This window comes from Argiope bruennichi, chromosome 4 (assembly GCF_947563725.1).
Source record: "Argiope bruennichi chromosome 4, qqArgBrue1.1, whole genome shotgun sequence".
NCBI classification, from domain to species: domain Eukaryota; kingdom Metazoa; phylum Arthropoda; class Arachnida; order Araneae; family Araneidae; genus Argiope; species Argiope bruennichi.
The window spans coordinates 756,793-779,021 of NC_079154.1; the positions used below are offsets into that span (position 1 = coordinate 756,793).

Below are 22,229 nucleotides of genomic sequence, written 5' to 3' on the forward strand. Positions count from 1 at the left end.
CTATGGAAAAAAGATCTTGCTGAATAATACCTCCATTTAGTAAAATGGAATTCAGAGAATATCCACTTGTTGTTTTTGCACTTGCATCAAAAACCACTCTTAAGGGAGTTGACGTTTTCTCAGGTTTATATATCGCATGGTGGGGAATGTAATAGTTCACATTGCTATCATCTTCAATTTTTATCTCCTCCATGTGTTCTAAACTCTCATATTCTCGCATAAATTCCTTATATAAGATTTCCATAGTATTATTTTTGTTTAATTTATTCCAGATACCATTTAGGCGCTTGATTGCATTTTCTTTGGAATTTCCTAGTAATGATTCGGCATTTTCTTTTATGGGTAACTGAACTATAAATCTTCCCGTTTTATCTCTTTTATAGGTTTTAACAAAATGCTCCTCACAATAAATTTCTTCTTCACTCTTTGTTATATCTTTAACATTACCCGGCAATGATTCCAATTCAAAAAATTGTTTAACTGCTTCATCTAAATTTGGTTCACTTACGAGATAACAATTGGCTTTTTGAGGTAACTGGGGAAGAATGCCTGTAACTAAATAACCAAACTTAGTATTTTGTAATATTACATCTCCATTTTGCAGACGAAGTTGCTCAGGTTTTAAAATCTCAAAAAATAGCTCACTTCCTAATAGTATATGAATTTGACCTGGTGTGTGGAAATTGAAATCAGCTAGTTCAATTGAACAGGGAATATTTAATGCAGATATATTTAATTTCGATACAGGAATCTCATCGGTTATTTTAGGAAGAATAGAACATTTCAACATGTGTGAAAATGAATAATCTCGATTTGATACTTCAATGTTAGCAGCGTGTTTAATAAACTGCGTAATTCCATTTATACCAGTTATGCCTTGTTTTATTGATTTTAGTTTGATTCCCAATTTTCTAGCTACATCTTCTCGAAGAATACATAAAGTCGAAGCATTGTCTAAGAGCCCTCTTAATTGAACTCTCCGACCATCTGCAGTTTTCACATAAATAAGAAGAGTGTTTAATATAACTGATTTATTCCCTTCTATCGCCTGTTTAGTCTCTCTCGGATTCAACGTCAAAGCAGATACTTCGGTTAGTACGTTTAGTTTCGGTTTCGTTTCTGCATCTGTTTGGCTTTCGCTCGCCCGTGCCCTTGAATCTGAAGTGGTAGCGCGATTTTCAGCTGACTCATCATGTATGAGCGAGTTATGCCTTTTACCGCAACTTGGAATGTTGCAAGAATATTTTGATTTGCAGATCCCCGGGTGAGGTTTAAGACAGTTAATGCATAATTTGTTATTCCTAACAAAGTTCTTTCTAGCATCGATAGACATATTTTGAAAAGTTACGCATCTAAATAGTGCGTGATAGTTTTTGCATAAAATACAAGCTTTAGCATTGGAATTTTTATTATTAACTATAAGTGTTTTCGCTCTTTTAAATATGCTCGTATTTTGTGGACGTTCGTATTTACTTGGAATACGGTTAATACTTTCTAACAAAGAACTTCGCTTTTCTAGAAATTTCATCAAATTTTCAAATGTAGGAATTTCTGCCGTATTTAGAGAAAGCTCGAATTGCTTCCTTGTCTCTTTATCTACTTTCTGTAGAATGATGTTTACAAGCATTAAATCAGATAGCTTATTTTGTTCGAATGTAAGAACCTTTAACGCTCTGATGTTTTTATTAACGCAGTCTATTAAGGCACACAGTTCTTTAGCAGATTCGCTACGAATTTTCTCAAAATTTATTATTTCTAATATATGAGAGTCTATCAATTGACGTTGATTTTCATAACGATCTGATAATGCTTTAAAGAGTGATTGAAAGTTATCACTAGACGATTCTAATAATTTAGCTTCTCCTCTTAAGCATGCACGGAGATAATACAGCTTTTGAGAATCATTTAATTGCTCATTGTTACTAATTAAATTAACAAATAAATTTTTAAAATTTGCAAAATCAGCTATTTTTCCAGAAAATTCTGGTAATGGAATTTCCGGTAGTCGGATTTTAGTTACTGCATTATCCTTTGAAACAGGGTTAATTTTAAATTCATCTTTAATTGAATTTAATAGCAATTTCAGACCTACCTCTGTTTCTTCAATCCTTATATTTATTTGATCAATATCTTCTAGGATGGTTTCTATATCTTCCGACGTTTCAATACCGCAATATTGTTCGGATATCTTGTCCAACTGTGCTTGCAATTGTCCAAGTTTCCTTAATTTCACTTCTAATTCCATTGCGTTAATGTCTTTCGAAGCTGACTTTTCGGCACTAAAACTTTCGATTCTTTTCAAAGTAGTTTTTATCGAGCCTTTCAGTTTATTTAGTTTCTTTTCTGAAACCGCTTCTCGGTCATCGCTTTTTTCAACTTTTTTATCCATGGTATTTGCTCCGGCTCGCTTTTGACCAATGTTATCGTCGATTAAAAATGGATGTATTAGAAGAAAATACGGATGACGTTATGTAGTTATTCAGGCTTTATTTTGTGCAACCGCTTTCAACGGGTTACAGCATTCGAATGTACAAGATCACATTTGTTGTAGGTGGCGCTCTTGCATGCCATGACGTAACACCCCCCCCCCTCTGATATTTCCAGGTTTTATAATAAATTTCTTTCACTTTATTCAGATGTATCTAGGGGACATAACGAGAAAATGCAGCAAGAATTAAGCACTTCTTTACAATATGCAATGCCTTTACTGAAAAATATTTAAAGTTAAATGTGTATTTCTTAAATAAATTTTAAATTGTAAAAAATTAATTGAGCTATAAAAACAATTTTTGCTTTTGACAAAAGCATAGAAACGGAGCGAGGGTAGGGTAGGGGGGAGGCTTTCCAAAAACAAAAATAAAAGTTAACGCTTATAAGATAAACAATTAAAATCTCGGTTCTTTCGCAGCATTTCATAAAGTTAACAAATTACTAATTGATTTGGATAGATACATTATTTCTAAAAATGAAAACTGCAGAAGTATATGAATTATCAAAAATTTGACCAGAAAGCATTAGGACTAAAAGTTTCTTTATTTTTGTATATGCAAGAACAATTAAAATCTAGCATGATTGGGATTTCTTATTTCTTTCGATGATAACTGACAGTTTTTAACAATCTAGAATATTTTATTTCCAGCCTTAAAAAATTAAAAGCTCAGTCTTCTTTATTTCTGCATGAATTATTGCATAATATATTCTTAATTATATTTGAAAAATTGTTCTATTCTATTAACTAAAATAAATGTAGAATAAAATTTCATGCACAAAAACATTTTTCATTTATTGAATATTTGATAAGTATCAGTTATGTAAAACACTCCTCAACCCATCCCCTTTTATTTTTTCAAACATATTAACCAACACTAGAAGATATGTGCTCATCTAGATCGATTTTCAGCAAACCAGTCATGTCTCAGAACTGTTTGTCAAATTTACTGAAGTATGATGGAGTAAAAAAACACAAGCACACTGGCAGAGTGCTGAAGAATGAAATGATTTACATTCTTAAAGTGGGTTCATACTTTTTACAACACGCATACCAGAACTGAAACATATTTCTACTAACAGAAAAAAAAAAAAAAAAAAATCATTTACAAACACAAAATGAAATCATTACATCAAAATAAGAAAAATTCTTCAATAATATCAAAATTACATTGATTTTTAATCCATCAATTATAGTAAAAAACTGCTTGCATGCTAGCTGAATGCTTAACCCATAAAATGGGGGGGGGGGGGAGAGAACAATTGATTTTTACTATCAATTTTTTTTCTCTCTCTATTGCATAAGAAGAAAAATATTTTAGAGGTATAAATTTTTTAAAAAAAGATACTATGAATGAATTTTGTAAATTTTTATGACAATCAATCTATACATTAAAAAAAAAAAATCTGCCTTTCTCTTTTAAAAAATTTTTGAGACAATAAGGGAAATTTGTATCTATAATGTATCAACAAATTAATATTTTGTGTTTAATATTATTTTTTAATTATAGAGCATTTTGTTGAATGTATGGAGAATTTTAAGCAATCTCAAAATTTAAAAAAAAAGTGTTAAAATAAATATTAGCAAAAATGTCCATCCCATGTCATTCATAACACCCATCCATATGAAAAGTTTAGAAAATCAATGTTCATACTGTTTAAAAATAACAACTAAAAATCAACAATTGTTTTAAAATAACACTGTAAAATTCAACAAAAAGATATGGATAAAAATTATTATAAAATACTTATTTAATTAAAATAAATTGTTTCAGAATCCTAATAATTGGCTAATATTTTACATTCAGTTTAAATAGTTTTGAATATCAATACTCAAAATCCATACTTGCACTTTTATAACATGTGATTTAATGCTTTTCCCCATAGAAAGAAAAAAGGATTTTTTTTTTTTTTTTTAATGTTTGTTGCAATGGAGAAGTTTCCAAAACATAATTCACAAAGTTATTTTTGTTAATATTTGTTGACTTGCCTTTCTGGAAGGGGAAAAAAAAAACTTTTGAGGAAAGTATTATATATTTATATCATATGCAATAATTTAGATATGGAAGTTTTATAGATATGGACTTTTTTTTTCCTTTGTAGCTCCAAATGTTAATTTAATCAATAATACTGTCCATTGCATCTCGATCTAAAAACAATGAATAAATGTATTATAATACCAACAAATTTTTGTTGCAAACCTTATGCATTACCATCGCATACCTTAGCCAAAAAAATTAAGCACCTTTGCGTATGCAAACGTAAACTGCATATTGTCTAAGCAGAAATTTTTATTATATAAAGATTCAGTTTTTATTGAAAAAAAATTTGAAAATTAATTTTTAAATCCTTATATTTTGAATTTTATTTATATCTGTATTTGCACAACATCTTCTACTGTAAAATTTTAGATTTGTCAAAAATATGGAAATGATAATAAAAATTAAAAAAACTATCAATCCAAAAAATTAAGTCGCCTATTAAAAGTTTAACAATAGAGATCCGAGATTTCGGATCTTTTTCAACATTCCTTAATAAGTTACCGATTCATTTAGATAAATACAACATTTCTGAAATTGTTGATAGTGATGTAGGAGCATTGCATGACCAAAAATTGTATTTCATTTTTATATAAACAAAGACAAATAAGATTCAATATGGCTGGGATGGAAAATGTAAATTTCTTCTTGCATTAATTCATTCTATTTAGTAATTTTATTTGTAATCTTCTAAATCTAAGAACTAAAGCATTCCTACGGTTATCATTATATGACTGCAAAAGTGCCATGAAACTGATAACAGAACAACGCCATGTTTTACAAGAGTTTTTTAGATAATTTTTTTAATAGAAAATAATAGCAGCATTCACAAATTACCATACTAAAAAGAAATTGTCTCATAACCTCTTACTTCTAAAAGCTATGTTCCTAAAATTTAATGAAAACCTGCCTTTCTACACATAGAAAAATATTCTTACTTAAAAAAAGTCACAGAAGAGATATGTATAATTTAGGAAGAAATGAAAATGCTTTAACAAGTCCTAGTTTTCATAAATAATGAAAAACATGAATTGAAGGGGGGGGAATCAACTCTATAGTTAGAAGCAAAATGAAAGATAATCAGTGGGAGCATCTTTCCAAAACTTTCACACATACTGCCAGAAAACACATTGAGTGGCAGTGGTATACAATAGTTACGAATTATTAACCTTAGGCATGAATTAAATATTTTTAATGATTCTCTCGTCTGATCCTTGGCAAGTGTTTTGGCGATTACTCCCTGGCATGCAGTTGAAAGAATCCGAATTTGAATTTTAGATGCCTTCTTCATAATTGATAAAAACAAAAATTTGACTCAAACCTACACTTGCAGTCACAAAATTATATACCAAGCTTCATATATATAAGTCATTACATTTTTGAGTTATTGCATTCACACGTTTCTGAAAGTATAGACTAATATACGGTGAACCCCTTGCTGGATTTGACTCAAAATTTGACAGATATTAATTTTCCGTATTGAATTTTATCTATCTTGCTCTCTTTGTTTTGTAATTATCATGCTAATAATAATAATTAATATTCAAATAGCCAAACAAACCAACTTCCTCAAAAAGGATGTTCAAAATTTGATAGAAATCTACAAATTTGGTGTGAAGACTGCATAGGAAATTTCCTCTACCTAGCTCAAATTGTTTTTGTGTTGTCTTTGTCACTGACAGAAATTTTCCAAAAATGTGTTTTTCAAATTCAAGGAGGTTTGAAACTTGGAGATTTGTCAAAATCGTGAAACAGACTTTTTTGACGAATGCAATACTTTAAATTTTGCATACATTAAAGTAAAAATTCCAATTGAAGCATTTTTTAAAAAAGCATTTGTTGAAGCCAGCCTAAGATACTACATCGCGTTGCTTCAAAATTTACCAAAACTCATCAAATGAAGAATTTTACTCAATGAGCAGCTCTCTTTTTTAAGTTTAAATAAAAGAAAGAAAGCTTTTTTCTTTCTTTTATTAAAAATTTAACTGCTGCAAGTAATGTGATTCTAGGATGCAAAGATATTTTGAATTTCATGATAGTAAATACCATTGTTATAAACTGTGTCTGAAGCTGATTTTACAAAAATAGTTAAAAGTAATGAAAAAAAAAATACACTCATTCAAATAAATCTTTTATCATTGAAAAGCTATTTTTTATTTAACATTTAAAATGGTGTTAAAATAATTTTTGTGAAATAATATGCATTGATGTTGGGATAAAAACATGTTAAAATTCTGTTTGTATTTTTTAATTAGCTTCCAATTAAAAGTTTGAGATATCCATTCTTCATGGCCCTCTAATGCCCAAAAAATAATTCCTCGATTTTATGCTCCTAACTTCAATGGCTTTATGTTGGGTGCTGCTCAGGACAAACCTTTATATATAGAAAAAGATTTTATTGGGGAAAATTTCTATAAGAGATTTTTTTTTTAAATGTTATAAAATAATGGGAAGCTTGGAAAATAAAATATTAAAAAAAAAAAAATTTAAAGCCTGAAAAATAAAAATTGAATTTTTTTTTTTATTTCAAAAAATTTTTTAATTATAGTTCCAGCAGTTTTTCTACCTTAGTCAAAACAAATTTGGCAAGATTGGTCCAACAAATAAAATTTTTCAAATGAATGGGGACAATAAAATATTGTCAAAGATATCATGATCATTGAAAATTAAAGGCTTCAAATTAATATTTCATCATATTAAATTTTATACAATTCTAATTTAATTGCATGCTTCAATTAATTAATTACAAATCAATATAGTACAGTTGAATACCTGCAATAGGTCATTGAATGAATTGCTCCAAGATGATATTAAATCCAGTCTCATTAATAAACAAGAATGATGATTGAATATCTTACTATTTTTAGAGCAGCTTTTCCCATGTTCAATATGTCTTTCTGGCACACCAAATCCTGCTGTTTTCTTACTTTCCGTTGATCGGGCTAATTTGCATATTCTTCTTTAAAGATGCATAAAAGTTTAAATATATACTTAAGAGATAAATAAATTCTTCAACATCTAAAACATTAAAAATTAAAAAAATTTTGAATTCGCAATAAGTATGGCACAGTACCTATTTTGTTCTGCCTCTTCCAAATAACTATTCTAGTATTTTAATAAATGACAAAGCAAATAGTTGAAGAAAAAGGGAGCAAAATAGAAAGACAGAGAAAAGAAAAGGAAAAAAAATGTTACTAAGCATTATCTTAATATATGCTGGAACCCCCCCGGATTTCTTCTTCGAATTCTTCCCTTTTATTGGTTTTCTTTTTCATAAATTTGGACCTTTATGACCATGATTTTGAATTTTCATATTCAATTTACAGGTGGGGCGGGGGAAATCCAAAAGCTCTTGACAAGAAAATTAAGCATCTTTTAAGGACCTTTTCAGAAAATTACTCACTTTTAAGGTGCTTAAAGGTGGCTTTCAAATTAAAGTACTTTCTATGACACTAGCACCCGGCATTTGTACTCAAACAGCCAGACAAACAGGCTTCCTCCAAATAGATTTTGCTCAACATTTGGTAGAAATTGAAATAATGGTCAAAAGACTGCATATAAGATTTCATTGGTCTAACTAAAAGCATTTTTGAGTTATCGTTGTTAGAGACAGACAGACAAACTGACTGACATATAGCCATAATGCCAAAAATATGTTTTTTGGACTCGAGCAAATCTGAAAAAAAGAAGGAATTTCATCAAAATCCTGAGTTTTAATTTTTTGATGATTGCAATGCTTCATTTACAGTGAAGTAAAAATGAAACTTATATTAAAGCAACCATAAGTAATGTTTATATTATTATCAAGTAATTTAGTATTTGTAAAAAATAAATAATATTCAATTTATACAATAATATACAAATCTAGGCTTGTTACAAAGTCTTAATTATTGAAAAGTTTTGTTAGTTTTTAGTATGTGTCAAAAGTTTGTATTACTCGTCAAAAATAAAAATTTACATCTGCCTTTTAAACATATTTCAAGAAATTAATTATTGTTTGCAAATATTGTTTTTTTTTTCAATTAAATGCAAACTATAATGTATTGTGGTAGGAAATATGAATTTATCGTTTAATTTTTCATTAATATAAGAGGGAAGTCAACCTTCTAACTCTCCGACCCGCCCTAAGGCACACGGATTTAAACCATAAAACTGAATGACCGGACCGCCACAACAGCAATTGGCGGGAACTGTGGTTGAGTCCTAAGGGCCGTCACCGGCCACGGTACAACCCTCCCCGAAGGAAGAACGTCCCGTCATCGATGGGGGGAGCCAGATCCCCCACCTATTAGTGTACCCTCCAGGGTGGCGAGATCCAACCACCATGCCGGAAGCATCTCATCCTCATTTCGAGGTAAAAAAATCTTCTGCTCTTCTTAATATTGAATTCAGATTTTAATGTTACATTTAGTATAACTATTAACTGGAGTAAAAGGAAATTTATCAACAGTTTTAAAAAAAATATATTCTTTAGCACTACTGCATTTAATATTAACTGCATGACATTGCCAAATATAAGACTCAATTGCAAGCCATTTGCGAACATAGTCAATCAATTTATGCAACCGCATCTTTTCAAATATTTATTGCAAAAAATTTTTGCTAGTCAGTTAATAGAAGTACCCATAAAGAGATTAAAGTCATAATGATTGTTTTTTATTAAAAGATTTTTAAAATACAGTATACTCTCAGTAATGTGGCAAACATCGAACCAAAAGACCATTAAATTAACAAAAACACTGGAATAAAAAGGTTCATTAAATATATATATATATATAATTAAAAATGAATTTTCTAGAAATTACTGTAATGTCAATTTTTTAATTAAACAAGGTATGGTTTGGGATTAATCCTTTTGCTTAAATAAAAATAGAACTTTCCTGCATATTGGATCACTCAATAGATGGTGCTGGGAGCCTGCATCTGTTTACATAATTTACTGTTAGTTTTTTAAAAACAGGGAATCATAATTGATAGTTTAAAGTTTCCTTGACTGTTGATGGTATGTACTGGCCTTTTCGTTTTTAATTTTTAATTTTAGTGCTATTTTTTTTGTTGTTATTTTTGTTATTGTATTTTTACTTTGTTGTGGTTAATTTCTTCTAATTTGTTGTTTTTGTATTTCCTTTCTGTTAAAATGGTATATCTCTTGAGCATAATTTCAGGGGATTTTCGGGTCACGAGGAATCATTATTAGACAATGTCTGTATTTCCTCGCAGAAAAAATCCCTTTCTTTGAATCCCTGCCTGAGGGTGACCCTTGAAAAAGTCTTCAGGCCGGATTCTTTTTTTTATATTTTTTATAATTTTTTTTGGTTTAATTTTTATTTGATTTTTTGTTTTTCCTATTAACTTGATTCTAATACTTTTGTGTGTATAAACTATAAAAACATGCAGCATATGGAAATTCTTAACTTCGGCATTTTTACATAATGTTGATGTTAAATTTTTCCCTTCATTATTTTTATTTAATTATTTTTATTCCTTACTCCATGTTCATTTAAGTAATTTCAAACTAAGGAAATAAAAGAAAGGTAAAAGCTACATTTCATTTTGTTTCTTTTTTTCAAAACCAGCAACATATATTGTTGATGTTAGAAAGAGTTAAAATTCAGGATTGAAAATCACTTTTTAGCCTCCCCTAAGTTCTATACTATTGCAGTTATCAAAAAACTTTACATACAAAAATTGTTCATCTTAATGAGGCAGCAATTTAGCTAGTTTGGTTTATTTCTCTATCTTTAATATTAAAAAAGTTAAAGCGAAATGAAAATTTAAACTCCCACCATTTCCACTCCCTTTAAGATATATGGCCCATTAACGAACTCATCCGAGATTTTTGTATTTCTTACAACATATTTCAAGCTGGTTAAAATCCAAACAAAATTACTCTAGTTATAGTGTTCACAAGATAACATGTGCATTATAGGCATATTATACATAACTTTTGAACGAAGAGTGGTTTGGGGTTCTAGGGACCATAATAGGTGAAGAACAGCAGAAATTTTAGCAGCAATAGATAATCTTCCTATACGAATCTGTCTAACAGCTAGCATAATTTGAATCAGAATCCATTAAAAATGAGATGCACAACAGCTATTATTCAGAATTGCAGGAACTTCGACCACCTTGTAGGACAAGCATAATTTTAAAATCACAAATTTTTAAAGTAAATAAATTAAAAGACTGTTCTAGATGTTTAATTACACATAGATATGATTAAATGATAATAGTAATTATTTTTCTGCTTTCAAAAAAGTCTTAATAGTCTAAATTGACAAGCGAGAGGGGTAGGAATGTTCAGAAATTTTCTTGTGTACTATTTAATAAAAGAAACCACACAAAATTGTGTATCTTGAGCAGGGCTGTGATTTCACATATATGCAAGAGCTGTGTGCATTTCAGCTAGTCAAAATTTGATTGAACTCAACAAATTTTATGTAAAGGTCACATAACAAATTTCATCCCTCTAGCTCAAAGCATTTTTCACAGGTAGACACAATCCTAGAATTGTGTTTTTTCAAACTTATGGTGATCTAAAACATGGAAATTTATCAAAATCTCGAGTGTGATTTTTTTTTATGATTGTACTATTTTCTCTTGGTAGATTTCTTATACGAGAAAGTAAAAATATGTTACAACAAATCAAAACATGACAGCTTCATACTTAAGCACAGAAATAATAATAAGAAAAAAGTGGCCATCCCCGAAATTTCCTTGTACAGTACACTCCCGATTATCCGCGGAATTGGGTGGCGTGGCCGCCGCGGATAACAAAAATCGCGGATCATCCGAAAAAAGCTAAAAACGGGTATAGCAAAAAAGAAAACAGTCATTCCAACTTTGAAAAATCGTTTTATGTACAATAAAACGTAAAATAAACAGCAGGAAATGTTTAACTAACGCTTAATATTTTAGTATATCACTCAAAACTAGCCTAAAATGCATTTTGTGAATGAAAACAGTAAAGTGCTTTGTATTTACGAGAGACGTCAAGGATACACAGAAAAATGAATACATATGTACTGTTTTAATACTGTAATGTATTATGTAATTACAAAAGCATAACTGTAAAACTGCACCTTTTTGAAAAAATCAGTCAAAAAAAAAAAAAAATAACTTAGTGCGGCAGGCGCGGATAATCCGCACCGCGGATAATCGGGAGTCTACTGTATATTCTTTAACAAAAGTGTTATCACCCCATCCACATATAAATTTTGAGCCTTGGGCAAGACCTGAAATTCCACAAAAGCTCAAATTTTCATTTTCAGTATCCAATAATGAGTGTTTTGTGCTTCATAGAATAATGAAGAAAACACATTATGTATTTTTTCATCATATTGTAACCAAAATTTGATGCAGCAGTACAATTTCAATAATAAGATTGTATTGTCAAATTTTATTTACCTAAGTACTGCATTTTTAAGTGCTAATGCTTACAAGCATGTCAGTGTGCAGTCCAAAAGATAGACAATTCTTTGACGGATTCAAATTTTAATACAGATTTACACTTTAGATGCTAAAAGTACTTATCAAATTTCATCATCCAACTCCTTAGCTTTTATAGTTATCATGTTTGCCTACACAGGAATAAATAGACAAGCTTCCTGTAAATAAATTTTATCCAAAATTTGATTGAAATCTACAAATATGGTTTAAAGACCACATATCAAATTTTATCAGTCTAACTCAAAACGTTTTTGAGTAATGATGTTAACAGTTCAGAAATGTGCTTTTGGACTCGGACAAGTCTGAAATATGGAAATATCAAAACCATGAACTCATTTTTTTAATAGTTATAATACCTTTTCTTTGTACACAAAAAAGTAGAATACAGATAGATGATCACTAACACCTGTCCATGGCTGAATTATTGTGATATGCATTCACATAATATCAGCATTAAGTCATCAGTAAGGATACTGAAAACTGAGACCTTCATAAAATGTATATCAAGAAAACCTTGAAATTTTACTTATATGTGTACTATTGCAGATACAAAAATATTCATATACAAATCCATACCAGAGAAATGAAAAAATTAATAAAATCATACATACTTCAAATTCTTCTTTTGAAGTACCCAACTGTTTAATCAATTCATTATTTGTGGCAGATTTATTAGACAATTCTTGTTTTAAGAGAGAAATAAGTTGTTGGTTCTCTGTCATATTTATTTCAATGTCTTGTAGTTTTTTGCCTTCATTTTCAAGCTTTGCCAAAAGTTCTTCTTTTTCATTCTCTGTTCTCTCCAACTTTTCCTTCAGAAAGTTTTCTCTTGAACAACATTCTTTAAACTGATGAAGAAGTTCTGCATTTTCTTTTTGAGTAAGATTTAACTTACATTCGAAGTCGTGCACTTTTTCCTATAAATATTTCAACACAGATATAATTTTAGTATTACATATACAAGACATTCAATAGATCCATCATAGAGAATGTGTAATGACTGAAATTGTTCACATATTTTTTTAATGAAGCAGATAAGCAATTTCAGAAAAAGTTCTTTATATGGTATGCCAATTTAAAATGCAAAGCATTGGAAAATTAGTCAGCAATTATAACCAGTAAAACATTTTGGAAATAAATAATAATAAATATTGAATAAACAAATAAAAATAATCCATCAAAATATTATATAATGAACATGGGTTGCTATTAGCAACTGTGAATTAAAGTAAATTTGATGTCATAATTTCAAAGAAACATTTTAAACTGCTCTGATTTCCAAATTAGAGACCAACTTTAAATGCCTTTGCACTGAGAATAATAATGTATAACAAGAGTCAACATACAAATTCTTAAAACTTTTTCTATATTAATATATAGTTCTTATTCAAAAAACAAAATGTCATAATAATAAAAAATCAAAGCAAATACTATATTTTAGAAAAATTAGAAATAATAATTAGATCACGAAAGTCTCTTAAAATAATATTAAAAACTTATTACAAGTTTAACTATGCAACATTCCTAATTACAAAAATTTTGTAAAATACTTTTAAAAAAATTATTGGATATCAGATAGTGTAAGTTTCCATAATTGCTTACATACTGTTTGAAAACAAAATTAAGAATATTTAAAAAACGAAAAATATTATTAGGAATAGGGATGGCAGAATGCAAAAGCAATGGAGCAGAAGCCGATGGAGGGTTTTGTAGCACTTGCTTAGACTTATAAAAAGAAATAATTGTGAAAATTAATTTTATTTATAGAAAATGTTTAGGATAGATATTTCTTATTCAATATCAATCTTTTTATATATCAGCATGAGTTATTTACATGACATGTAGTTTTTCAAAAATTCATTTCTATAAACTATATTCATTATGCTAATATTTAATGAATGTGAAAACTCGTTATTAAAATTTATCATGGAAAAAATTTACAATCACTCTCACAATTTTCTTCTTAGTCTTATTGGTTAAAATAGCAAAATTTCTTTTAATCCCTTTCCATGTTTTTTAAACCTTGAAGATATCAGTTGATTTGAATGCTTATAAATCTTATTTTTCAAAATTGTCTATGATTATCATTGATTTGCTTTTTTTTTTTTTATAAATATTTCTTTAAATATTCTTTGAGTCTTAGAGAAGAGCCTCACATTTTCAGTGAGTACAACTGAAGAGATTGAATGAATAGTATACTCAGAATGATAGCACCTTGAGCCAGACTGTCTGTGTTGATGAACAAACAAGCAATGGACTAAATAATGTATGAATTCTGGATGAATTATCACACTGTCAATAATAGATGAAAGCAGAAACTCAATATCAGAAAAAAATATTCTTGTGAAGGGGGGGGGGATCAGTATCTCTGCCTTTTCTTTATATTTGAAATCAAATTTCTAAGCGCAATCCCAGCTAATTTGACCATATACTACAAAAAGATAGATTTACTGTTATTACCTAGAGTTAGTATCCAGTTGTTCAATACCTAGTTGTAATAAGTTTTGAATGGGCAGAATGCAAACCTGCAAGGTAGTTGCATTCAATAATGGTCAGAATGAAGAAAGATCATGATAATTTTTTTTTTTTCATCTTAATTACAACTATGCAAGTTTCATAGTTTTAAAGGAGTATTGCTGAACATCTTTCAGGGCTTGATTGGATTTGTTCAATAAAATGATTTTTAAAAAAGTCAAAAGAAAATAGTCTGTAATTTTGTCACAAAATCAGACTGTTAATCTGCCTTTAGCATGCTTTCTGTAATATTTTTCTAGTTTCATAAAAAAAATATCATAAGGCAAAAGGCAATGTTTGTAATATTTCATTTTTATTAGTAAAATAGGATTTTTTTAAAAAAGAAAATTCAATAAAATAGCAGTACTTCTTTAAAAGAGCAATTGATAAAAAAAATTAAATAATTGACATAAGTTCTTTGTTCTAAATTCGAAAAAAAAATTCAAGTTTTATGATCAATTGCCAGCAGATACAAGACCAAAGACGACACTATGTCTTGCACTATAAAAAAGGGTATTAATTATCCCATACTATTTTGTCATGCTTATATGAATTGCTAACATGCAGATTACCACTATCCACATTTATTAACAACTTTGGATATTTTTAGAAATTTAATCATTTAAAAATCAAACGTTGCCAATTTACTTACCAACCAGTCATCATTACAGATAAAAAACTTTTCTCAAATCCAATTTATCTAATACAATAGTGAAATTCAAGTAAAATATTTTTGACAGTGAGATTACCTAAAAAGCTGAAACTACATCTTTGATTTTTACTACTTTCTCATTTTCGCATCAAAAATAAGTGTGTACATCCGTTTGCAAAGATATACTGAATAGTTAATCAAAATCTATATATATTAAGATCAACAAAATATTTAAATAATATACTCTCTATATAAGAAGTAATGTTACATGAAATTAAGAGCATATTGTTGACTTTCGTGTTTGGCAACATTTCTCAAAAAAAGTTTGAAATCTTTTTACAAGAGTTAATATGAATAATATCAATGAGAACACTTCAAAGATCAATTCAATTCAGATCTAAGCATTGTGATGACATTATGGATGGCATAATGAAGAGAAAATATTGGTGATTATCAGTGTTCCAATATCAGCATCAATTTTTTATTGATGGAATACCTTCATTCAAGGAAAAAAAAGTTTGAAGCCCCATTTGACATTCCACTAGTTCAGTATTTAGAACTTTGTTCATATATATATATTATAGCATAAATTCAGATATACTGAAAATTGAATTATTTCACATTTTTGCATAATTGTCATTGAAAACAAAAAAAAATTGTTTCTTGTAAGGATATTCTAGCAATCACACTCAAGTAACAAAACTTTGATGTCAGAGCATCTAATAACATAATTTGCACTAAGGAGAGGCTTAATCTTAAAAATCATTGACTCTGCATTAGAAAAAATAATTAAATAGCTAGAGGTCACAAACAGACATCAAGCTCTCTTGCAAAAGATTCCTTAATATTAGTATCGCCATGTAGTCATTTTCATCTGCCCAATAATTAAAATAGAATATTATGATTATGGTGATAAAAAATGTAGAATGTAAAAGAATTTTTAAAAATAACAAATAATAATTTGTGAACCATCTAAATACAGAAAATGACTAAACTTAATTGATAAAATTATTCAAGTAAGGTATACCATACCCACAAACCCAAGCGAATAATTAATATGTGCACACCTTTTATAATGGTAAAAATTTGCATAAATATAAGAAAATATAAATATTCTCTCTCTCAGAAAGGCATTACTGAGAACCATCGGAAATCGGTTAATATTAAAAACCAGCTATCTAGCAGCCAGTTAACATACCACCAGATGATACTTTTGTTCACCATGTTGAACCCAGAAAGTACAGCAATGAAACTTATCCACCTAAAATCTTCAAACACTAACAGTAGGGGTTAAACAAAAAGTGCAAAATATGAAGACACAAAATAAATATTTCATTTAATATTAATAAACATTAAAATTTAATACAAACATCCACCTAAATCATTAATGCTATTAATTAATTTAACACCATTGTATAATAGAGAAACTTAATTCAAAACATATTATAAGACAGTGATATAAAATATAAAGATTCTTTGTTCAGATTTTGTTATATAAAACAAAGAAATGAAAAATGTTAAGCTTTCAATCACTTAGTTTACTTGAAAACAGTTATTAAATTCTAGTTTACTAAAGATATCTGGAAAAATTTACATAGACATGCACTCCCTGTGACAATTTTTGATAGAAAATCTATTATCTTTTGGAAAATGTAATATATTTTAAAAATCATTTTAAAAACAATAAACTGGAAGAAAAAAATTATGCCATTTACCTCATATTCATACTTTATATTTGTAAATTCAGTGTTAAGCTCAGTATATTTTGATTCCTTTAGGGATAATTCTTCCTTTTGCAAGGAAATCTGCAAATTCTGTTTTTCCAAAGCAGATTCAAGATCTTGAGATTTCTTTACTTCAAAATTCAATTTATTAATCAGCTGGCTTTGTTCCTTTTCCATCAACTCGATCTGCTCTTTCAAAATAGTTTCATTTTGAAGAAGTTCTTCAATTTCTTTTTGACTAGTCATTACTTTATTCTGAAGTTCTTGATTTTCATTCTAAATTTTAAAATGAATTAATTTTTCAGAAAATGATGGAAAACACTAGTAATTAATAATCACTGACAGATTAAAATTCATACAGATTTGATCAGATATAGATCTGTCCTCCTTTCAAGTAATACAAAGTCTATTTAGAACTCAATTTTAGATTGCGTTTAGATAAAGAGAACAACATTTCACCTACACATTCTTCTCAACTTCCACACTATTCAGAAAATATACGTCTTCTACCCAACAACAGATTTTATATGTATTAAATCTAAACGCCTAGCAAGTTGTTGAAGGAATCATGTTTCATCTTGGAACCCTCATTTTTTAAAGTAAAGACCTTATCATCAAATCATTAAGTTCTTAAATTCATTCAACACAGTAAACTACATCTTTAAATGAATAGTCAAAAACTATGGTAAACAAATAAAATCAGGAAAAGTAAATCTTAAGTACGTAATTACTAAAAAAATTAATAAATATAGTAGTTTTATTGAAATCTAAATGCATGTAAATGTCTTAGAAATTTTTAATCAACTAATAAATAGCTTTTTAAATGGAAAAATCACAAGCAATCAAAGAAAGAAATAGATTAATAAATAAATCATGCATTTTATAATCAGTCCTTTATAATCTAGAATAATGTTTTTTATATATTGTATTAATAAAGGAACAAGAATTTAGAGTTTTAGAAACTAAGCATTAAGGAAAGGAAAATGACCAGTTCAATTAATCAGAAGGATAAACTATTAAAAGTTTTTGTTTTTAATTATAAATTTTGAAAATTAAAATATTCCATGCTGTTTATTAAGACAGAATATAGTAAATATACACCATCGATATAATAATTTTTTTCAACATATAGTTTTAAAAAAATACATACCAGTAAATTTTTCTGTGAAACTAATATATTTTCTAATTCTTTCTTGGTACTTGCAAGGTTAGCTTCTCTTTCTTGGGCAAGATTACAGCTGCTATCAAGTTGAAGTTCAACAGCTTTTACAGTTTCACTTAGAGAGAAATTCTGTTCTTCAATCTTCTTGTACTCTCTTTCTACATCTAGAACTTGAGATTGTAGAGACTGAATTGTGGTTTCAGCCATATTTTTCCATTTTTGAAGATCTTGAATTTCTTCCTCCTTTGTTTTCAAATTTAGAATACAAGTACTAGTTTTAGACTCCATATCCTTTAATTCTTTTTCTAAAATCCTAAAAAGCATTGCATTTTTAATCGAAAAGAAACTTTAGAATAATTAAAATCAAAAATCCTCAAAAGTATTTTATTTTTAATCGAAAAAATCTTTAAATTGATTAAAAAGATATATGTGAAACAAATTTCTTTAGTACTTACTCTTTGACTTCTTCTGTCTTTTTCAATTGTGCTGTTAAAACATCCAATTTTTTTGTTGAAAGGTTCATCTCTTGTTGGTACTTGTTCCTAAGGTCTTTAAGTTCTTTATTCAAATCTGAATTAACTGTCATTTAAATAATCATTTTAATTAATGTAAGATAAAATGCTTTTAATAATTTGTAATTCCTAATTCTTCATTTACATTTTTTCATCTTAAAATATTTTGAAAAAGAAATTGCAATAAACATTTATAATATTTAATATCAAACCATAGAAAAACATATATATATATATATATAGATAGATAGATATAGATACACATACACATACATACACACACAACAGAAAAATTAGGATGTTTTTAACAATGATATGATGACTGTTAATGAAATCACAATCACAATATTATAAAGCCATCAAAAATGGAGAAAAAGCATATGAAACCCGATACATTTTACACACACACACCCGTCTATTTACTTGCACCCAATGAACTATAGATGATAAAATAATATAAAAAATACTTTGGTTTGACTCATGAACAAATCACAGAAAAGGTATATTCCTCCACCCTCAGAGTCAGACAGGAGAAGAAAGTTCTTGAACTAATCATTAAAACAAAAATATATACTAAAAATAAAGATGAATATGAGTGTATATATGTTTTGACACTCCAGAGACCAGACCGTCTGACCTACGGCTACCATATTTAGCATATATATACCTTAGAGGTCGAGAATGTGCACCTCGGAACACTTTTAATTTTAATAAGAATTTTAGCTAATTAAAATAAGTTGAATTTTAGCATTTTTCCATGATAACTTCAAATATCAAGACAAAAAAATGCACCATTTTAAAATTCTAAAAAAATGTCTTTTAATGATACAAATTTAATTATCATGTGATTTTTTTGCTGAATGTTGACAATTTTTTTTAAATATAAATATATATTGTTCAATTTTTAACAATAGATTACATTGTTGCCTAGAAGTTCAAACAGTTTTCATTGTTCTAGCAACTAACTGATAACATGCTCTCTCCCCCTCCCCCATTGCTGAAAACTAAAGACCAAAGTTTCTGTTCAATATCTATATAGTTTATGAAATTAAACACACACACACACAATATTGTGAACTTAGAAGGTAGATGAAATAGATATTTAAGTTTTGATAAAGCCATGTTGTTGTGTTATTTGTCTTCATTAAAAAAGTTCATGTGCACAATAAAAATAACACAGCTTTATAAACTGATAATTTCATGAAATCATGGACAAGAAATTCTATCTACACGGTCTAAATAATATTAAATATAACCAATAATTCCGGCAAACCAAAGAAAAGAAGAAAAAATAAAGGCTAATTCTATTCTAACTAAAACTGATTGAGTTATTAAAATTTGTATATTATTATTTTTTTATATAAAAATGCAGTTTCGATTCACTCCATCTCCAGAATTTTCCCAAGCCTGATTGGTCTAAAATTATGAAAATGATGATTGTTCTAAAATTGTAATGCTCAACACTTCGTAATTCAATCAGAATTGATTTCAGAAGATAGAAACGGGTTTTTTATTATTTAAAAATTGAAGTGTCAAACTGTATAAAATTTAGACTTCTTAAATTTTGAAGTATATTTAAAGATCAAAACAAATTAAATATTACTTGCATCATTGAAATCCCTTTTGAAAGTAAAACCAAATTTTATAATGAATCAGAAAATTTTTTTTATTGAAATATTCCTTGAAATATTGCAGAAATTATGAAAATTATTATGTTGAGCACATAAGAGTCAATGCTGAACGATTATTTTTCAGATGTTCATATTCTTCAAAAAGCATGCTTCTTTTCAGCAAAAAAAGGCATTTTTATTAATTGAACTTTTAAATAGTTTCACTTTTATTTAAAGTTCAAATTTTGCAAGAGCTTAAAGAAAATTACAGAGATACATAAAATAATGATAAAAACAATGAAAGGCTTCTATAATAAAATTTAAATGACTATCAAATTTTGGAGATTAAATTAACTATTTTACTGATGAAGCTATTAAGAAACCAAGTTATATAAAATATTTAATTGAACATTTTAGCAAGCATTAATTCAGGAAACCAGCTGCTCGCGAAAAGTAGTTAGTCAATGAAGAAAAGTATAATTAAAAAAATATAGCTAACAATAAATAAGTATAACAATGAAAAACTAAGAGAAAAAAGCTTGAATAATCATTTCAAAAATATTTGAAAATATAATGGAATTAGAATGCTGAAAACAGGAATTTTAACTTCAATTCTCAAATTTTTTTAATTCCTTTAAAAATTTCAAAATTTAATAAATTATGTCAGAGATGACAAAACAAATACTTTTAAAATGACAAATTTTTTTCACTTACACATTATACAGATTTTTTTTTCTACACTCATAAAAAACCCACCAAAAATAAAGTAAAACAATATATTTAAAAAAATTTTGGCAGTAAAATTCAAACTTTGAGGTGTATAGAATCAATCATTGTTACTACACCTGAGTGCAATATTTCCTGACTAAAGTGTGATATATTTTTTAAATACTCAAGACACACAAGTGTTTCTTTCATATTATGTATTAAAAATGCATCTTGTAAGCTGAAAATTAGGAAATAAATCTCATGAGTCCATTATATAAAAGCAAAAAAATATCCGTAAACTCATAGAAAGTCTTGACATTTTAGAATTTTTATATAAAGACATGCAAAAAGCCATTATAATTAATTTCAAACAGAGACAATAAAACACAGAGAGAGAAGCAAGTTTGTATTCAGTTTATATGCACTAATTTTGGATTTCTAAAAAATAGAATGAATTGCATTTGTATACCTGTAAACAATAAACAATTCATCATTATCAAAACGGAATCAACAACTTATTTTGTAACAGGACAATTATAACTGCACATATTGCTAATAAAGAGTAGCATGTTATTTTGCATCATTTTCATCTTTTTGACATAAAGGAATTCAAAATTTAACTGATGTAGTGTATTTGATGGAAGCAAAAACTGATTCCATCTTGATTCTATAATTCTAACAATTTACATACAGAAAAAATTATAAGGTAATAAGCTAAAGTACTTTAAAGTTGAATACTAAAATACTTTAAAGTTACTTTATGAATTTCAATTAAAGCTATGCACTTTGAAATAGAAAGGTATATTAGCAATACCTTGAACTTGATATTTCAATTCTACTTTCAGTGCATTCTCTTTTTCTTTAAATTTTTGTTCCATGGAAATTCTGGATGCCTCAAAGTTATGCCTCTGGCAGTCTAGCTCCTGACACACTTGCTTCAGACGAGACTGCAGAGCCATCAACTATTAAAAAAAATAAATTAACCCTGCAATAGCTCAAATATTTAGCATTACATTTCATGTTGCAACATTAACAAGGGATAAAGAGAAATTATGTTTATGACAGGAAGAATTCAAAATTATTTATATTAACACAGAGCTGTGAAAAATTGTTTTTGATAAGCTACATAGATGACCTTTAATTAATATCACAGATATTAATCACCTTTTACATTTAATGATAATTATTAGAATTAAATAAATTCATTATTTGTGATTTAAAAATATCAGTTTTGTATATATATATTCTTCAACATTAGCTTAAAAGTTAAAAAATTCTGAACACTAGAATTAGAAAATTCTGTTCATTTTATTGGTTTTCATTACACATTTCCTTCAAAATCTTCAGAGTGGATTTTTTTATTAAAAAAATC

General features: G+C 27.9%; 1 protein-coding gene across 4 annotated transcripts in view; it reads right to left on the reverse strand.

Annotated features, from left to right (window-relative positions):
* LOC129965411 (centromere protein F-like) overlaps positions 1-22,229 on the reverse strand; it is a 158,227-nt gene that overhangs the window by 85,542 nt on the left and 50,456 nt on the right. For all 4 annotated transcript variants that reach the window (XM_056079265.1, XM_056079266.1, XM_056079264.1 and 1 more), the window contains exons 8-12: positions 21,672-21,819; positions 18,483-18,606; positions 18,016-18,340; positions 16,857-17,141; positions 12,587-12,892 (exon numbers count right to left, since the gene is read on the reverse strand). In XM_056079265.1, coding sequence (XP_055935240.1) covers positions 12,587-12,892; positions 16,857-17,141; positions 18,016-18,340; positions 18,483-18,606; positions 21,672-21,819 — 1,188 coding nt within the window. The remainder of the gene's footprint in view (positions 1-12,586; positions 12,893-16,856; positions 17,142-18,015; positions 18,341-18,482; positions 18,607-21,671; positions 21,820-22,229) is intronic.